The sequence below is a fragment of the Adiantum capillus-veneris genome, chromosome 1 (assembly GCF_014529385.1).
Source record: "Adiantum capillus-veneris isolate H3 chromosome 1, ASM1452938v2, whole genome shotgun sequence".
Lineage (NCBI taxonomy): Eukaryota > Viridiplantae > Streptophyta > Polypodiopsida > Polypodiales > Pteridaceae > Adiantum > Adiantum capillus-veneris.
Genome location: NC_140931.1, coordinates 13,378,255 through 13,383,878, shown reverse-complemented (window position 1 = coordinate 13,383,878; position 5,624 = coordinate 13,378,255). Strand labels below are relative to the sequence as shown.

General features: G+C 40.9%; 1 protein-coding gene across 1 annotated transcript; it reads left to right on the top strand.

The window, feature by feature from the left end:
- The first annotated feature begins 2,531 nt into the window (after positions 1-2,531).
- LOC147464344 (pentatricopeptide repeat-containing protein At3g57430, chloroplastic-like) lies at positions 2,532-5,149 on the top strand. Its single transcript, XM_086514286.1, has one exon. It carries the CDS (start codon positions 2,923-2,925, stop codon positions 5,017-5,019), a length of 2,097 nt encoding a protein of 698 aa, XP_086370412.1. The 5' UTR covers positions 2,532-2,922; the 3' UTR covers positions 5,020-5,149.
- The last annotated feature ends 475 nt before the right edge of the window (positions 5,150-5,624 follow it).

Sequence of the window (5,624 nt, the reverse complement as noted above, 5' to 3'; positions counted from 1 at the left end):
TCGAACGTCTTTCAGCATTGACAATACACAATATGCAATAGCAAACCGAGTCGTACAAAAGATTTGTAATGCCTTGTTAGGCAACTTTGTTTAGAACAAAGCATATGAAAATTGATGCTCTCTAATGAACTTTACTATTGTGTTTGCTTCCAACAAGGTAGTCTTTATTTTGTCAAGTTTGCCAATGTCTTTCAGAAGCAGATTGATAGTATGTGCACCGCATGGTACCCATGTTAATTTTGGGTACTTTGTTTGAATTGCAAGACCTGCATCTTTGTAATTTGCAGCATTGTCGGTGAAGATGGCTGTTATTTTCCTTGGCCCTCCATCTTTTGATATGGCATGCTCATAGATCTTTGAAAGTAAAGGGAATGGTTTTTTTCCTTCAAGGACGTGTTAATGGCTTCTAAAAATACTGACCCTCGGGGACAAATCAACATCACATTGAGTAAAGGATCCTTTTGACAATTGGTCCATCCATCCAAAGCTATAGTACATCCAAAAGTAAGAACATATTCCAACACTGCACGTTTGAGCGTGCTTTCTACTTCATCTTTGACTTTGTCAACATACTTTGTGTGCATTTTGTTATAATCTTACACCACAAATCCTTTTTTGGCTGTGCTTATCAATGCATCTTTGAAGATAGGGTTGCACACTACTTTGAATAGAATACCACATGCAAGAAATGCTTGGGTCCACTTCAAATGAAACATGTATAACCACTAATTATCAAAAGCTTGATGGAGTGTTTGATCCATAAATAACCCTCTTCCAATACTATCGGTACAATTTCTCTTTGAATAGATGCATTACTAGATGAACCTACTTCGAAGGATGTTGTACTGTGCACTTCCCTCTGAAAAAAAGTTTAAAGGAATTCTGCTCTCTATTCTCAATGCACATTGGATCCCTCTCCTCATTCATAATAGGTTCTTCTTCATCCATTGGATCTGGTCTTCCTAGAGTACCATCGCTTTTGCTTACCCCTTTACTTTTGCTCTCAAGGATAGCCTTTACTTTTCGTACATAATCCAAAAATCTTTCATATATGTCTCGTGGAGGCAAGGTACAAGGTCTGATATTACTTGGGACTTTGAACAAATGCTATTTGATCCTCGTAGCATTGCCACTGAACCATGGTGACAAGACTTGCACTTCAAGCGAGATGCACTTCGTCATGGCACTATTTCATGCACGTACGTCCACTCATGACCACGAACCATGTTGCACGAAAGAGATCTGTAAAAAAAAAACAATTATAATTTGTAAATTGATCCTTTTATTAATCACACATGAAGTATATAATTTATTAATTGATTATGCCAAAATATTGAAAGTACATAGCCAATCGTATCCCACAACAGTTTTTCATTGTACGCACATATCCAAAAAGAGAATATAATTCAATGTTTAGGTATTTCGAATAAATTTTTGGTACTTTACACCTACATAATAAGAATCGTACCCTAAACAATATTTTGTTGCATCAGATCATCTTGAAGTGTGAGCCCAATACTCTAACTCAACGCGATGGTTACCAACTATCAAATTTGGATTGTAGCTACATTATCATGATCTTTTACAAATCACGTTGGTAAAAACAATATGTATTGATCATTGCATATCTTCCTGGAAGTGTGAGCAACTACTCTAACACAACAAGGTGATAACATCATTGTAATTGAAGCACTTCTAACAAACATCAAGTACGACAAAAAAACTTTAATTGAAAATATACTCAAAAGTGTGAGCAACTGCTCTAACACAAAAAGGTGATAACATTATCATAGTTGAAGCACTTCTAACCGTACAAGATAAACATCAAGTACGGTCAAAAAGCTTGCATTAGAAGCTTCGTCAAACTTCTGCTATGTGTGAATATATCACTCTAACACAAGGACTTAGAGAAATTCTTAATTCCTAAATCTTAGTTTAAATGAAAGAACTAATTATCTCCAGTGTATGTAAACACTTTTACTCTAGCACAAAAGTAAATAATTACTATTTACGATACGTATCCATCTTCAAATGTGAGTATATACTTCAACACAATAATAGATGGTTACAAACCTAATTCTCTCCTCTTTAAGTGTGAAAAAACTCCAACGTCGAAAGAGCACAGTTTTAATTTTTCTTTTGATTCAAAAATATTCAATTTAAATATTAAAGACAAAATAAACTCTGCTACAAATTATTATATTGAAATTTAATTATATCATTAAAATTAAATTTAATAAATAGCTAAATATTGTTTTTTTTAATTTTTGAAATGTCCCAAGTTTTGCATCACCCGCATGCACATCATGTTACCCCCCTGTTTTTATGATCTTATATTGTGAGTCAACATACGCTGCCCAAGTTTTTAGGGTTAAATTCATGTTCAGGTTTAGTTTTAATGTAACACTTGCGATTGCAATTTCCTTGATTTTCGTGCGTGGACTTCCGAGCCATGGATCCCCTCACCACCCCTCATCAAATGCTTTGTGTTATTTAGGCAGCTTACACACTGAGTGCCCAAGTTTGGGCACGCAAAGGGCATTGTCTGATACGCAGAGCAAAATGAGCGGTGGACACACAAATGGACAGCCTCCATTCCCTGCTCAAGCTAGGGCGGGTTAAACTCCTGCCTGCGCATCATCAAGCTGGCATCGAACTAATACGATAACCACTGTTGCTGTATTAATGTAAGGCAGCTGGTATGTAATGCATGCTCGCCGATCCCCAAAAATGACGGGCAGGCATGTAGCGAGTGTGTATCCAGCCTTGGTCATGAGGCCAAGAGGCCGGAAGTGTCTATCCGACGAGCCTTCCCACCGAGAGAGTCGATGAGCAATCCTCAGATCCCTCAGGGATCCATCCCACGAGTTTTGAACTCAGGGCCTGTGCTAGTAATGACTCGTACTGAGCTTGGCATGGCATATGGGAGCAGCCCAGGAGGAGGAAGAGGAGGGCCTCCCTAATTCGCCTTCTTTTCAGCGGGATATTGCTCTTGTTGCTCTACTCAAGGCTTGTGCTCATCTTCAGGATCTTAATAAGGCCAGCAGGTTGCATGCTGACATACTGAAATGGGGTCTGCTCGAAACAAACATCTTCATCGGCACCAGCTTATTCACTGTGTATGCCAGATGTGGTGCTCTCACAAAGGCTCAACAAGTGTTCGACAAGCTTCCGATGAGAGATGTCGTTTCCTGGACAGGTCTTATCACATGCTATGTCCAACAAGGCCGCAGCAGAGAGGCCCTCTCCTGCTTTGAACGAATGCAACAACATGGCCTCTTCCCCAGTTCTGTGACCTTTGCTTGCATCTTGAAAGCCTGCAGCTCCTCTAAAGCAGTTGATAAGGGCAAATATATACATTCAGCGATCATCCGCAAAGGGTTGCTTGAGGAAAGCAGTGCCCTTGGAAATGCTTTGGTGGACATGTATTTCAAATTTGGTGAGCTCGCAAAGGCACGTCAAGTATTTGACGAGCTCCCAAGTCAGAATGTTGTGTCTTGGACTACTCTTATTGCTGGTTATTGCCAACATGGCCATGGTGGTGAATCCCTAGCTTGTTTTGAACAAATGCAATGTGAGGGTCTTTCTCCTGACCTGGTGACCTTGCTTTGCATTCTACAAGCTTGTACGAGCATAGGAGCATTTGAAAAAGGCAGAGAGTTACACGCACACATTCTGAGAGAGGGTCTACTGCGAGAGGACCACAAGCTTGGTAATGCATTGATTGATATGTATGCGAAATGTGGTGCACTCTCTAAGGCACAAGATGTTTTTGATGAGCTTCAAGTTCGGACGGTAGTGGCTTGGACTGCACTAATTGCAGGTTACTGCCAACATGGGTTTGGCAGAGAAGCTTTGGATTGCTGGAAACGAATGGAGGATGAGGGCTTTCATTCAAATGCAGTGACCTTCTCTTGCATCTTGAAAGCGTGCGGAGCCATAAACGCAGTAGATGAGGGCAAAAGAATACATTGTGAGCTTGTCAAAGATGGTTTGCTTGGAGAGGATGACTTGCTTGAAACTTCACTGGTAGATATGTATGCCAAATGCGGGGCTCTTGTAGAGTTACAACAAGTGTTTGATCACCTTCGAGTCCCAGACACCGTGTCCTGGACTGCCTTGATCACAGGATATTGCCTTCATGGGCATGGTAAGGAAGCATTGAAGTGTCTTCATCGCATGCAAGGTGAGGGGCTCTCTCCAGACAAAGTTACCTGGCTTTGCATCTTGCCAGCATGCCACAACATAGGAGCTTCTGAGATGGGCAATGAAGTGCACTCCGACATTGTCAAAGAAGGCTTTTCAGGGGACAATCACATACTCGGAAGTGCATTGGTGGATATGTATGCAAAATGTGGGGCCCTTGCAAAAGCACAAGATGTGTTTGATAATCTTTTAGTCCGAAGCGTGGAGGCATGGACAGCGTTATTCTGTGGATATGCTCACTACGGTAAGCAAGAAATGGTGTTTGAGCTTTACAGAAGAATGATAGAGGAAGGTAAAAAGCCAAATGAGGTCACGTTTATAGTTTTGTGCAACGCGTGCAGCCGCTTTGGTTTAGTGGATGAGGGCCAAATGTATTACAAGAGCATGAGCACAAAGTATGGCATGATTCCCACTTCAAAGCATTTTGCTTGTATGGTGGATCTTTTCGGTAGAGCAGGTGAGTTTGACAAGGCCATGGAAGTTATAGAGAAGAACTCCTTGTATGATTACTTTCCAGCATGGTTTTCTTTGCTACGGGCTTGTCAAATGTGGGGAAATGTGAAGCTTGCAAGACTGGCCTTCGACAATGCGGTACGGTTGGATGAGAATGCTGCCCCGGCGTACGCTTGTATGAGTAGTATTTACGCAGCTGCAGGCATGCAAGATGATGCAGATAGGATTAGGGCCTCAAAAGACCAGCTTCAAAGTGGGTTGGGTTTTGCAAAGGTTTCAAGAAACTCGAGAAACCATAAGATCCTGCCTGGGACGAATACATACAAAGAGATATGCCAAGCTAGACTCTTGAGAAGCTAACCTTAAATGTGTTTTTAGCGACAGAAAATGTGAATCTGATTTAACTCAACATGCTCATTTCAGGATAGACACACAGAAAAACATTTGTACATAACTAAAACATTCTTTCTTAGAAAACATGATTTGAAGAGATCTTGAGAGGTTTTGCTTTAAGTGACATGACAGTGGTGTCAAAGTCGATGATGTGGAAGCATAGAGACCAAGGGGAGAATGCGAGAGAGAGAGAGAGAGAGAGAGAGAGAGAGAGAGAGAGAGACTTTTGAACCAACCGACCTTAGCAATGAATGATTGATTGTGTTTACAATGGGGGACCAGATCTGCTTATATCGCCACCTCAGTAAATTGTTCTACTCAGACTTTGGCAAATAAGTAAAATAAATACCTAAAGGCCAAAATAAATATTGGGATCACATTGGGTAGTTCACTTGAGATGCTATAACTTTAACACCCTCTCTGTAGCTCATAGTGGACATAAATGGTGAGGCCAAGTTGATGAAGAAGTTACCATGGATACGATAGCCAAAATGAACCTCACATGCATACATACCTTCCACCGTGCAGAACAAAGTGATGCACGATGGATGGCTTGTTTGGAAGTGAATCAA

Excerpts from the sequence above, each read along its gene's own strand:
- LOC147464344 (XM_086514286.1), top strand. The coding sequence starts at position 2,923 with ATGGGAGCAGCCCAGGAGGAGGAAGAGGAGGGCCTCCCTAATTCGCCT.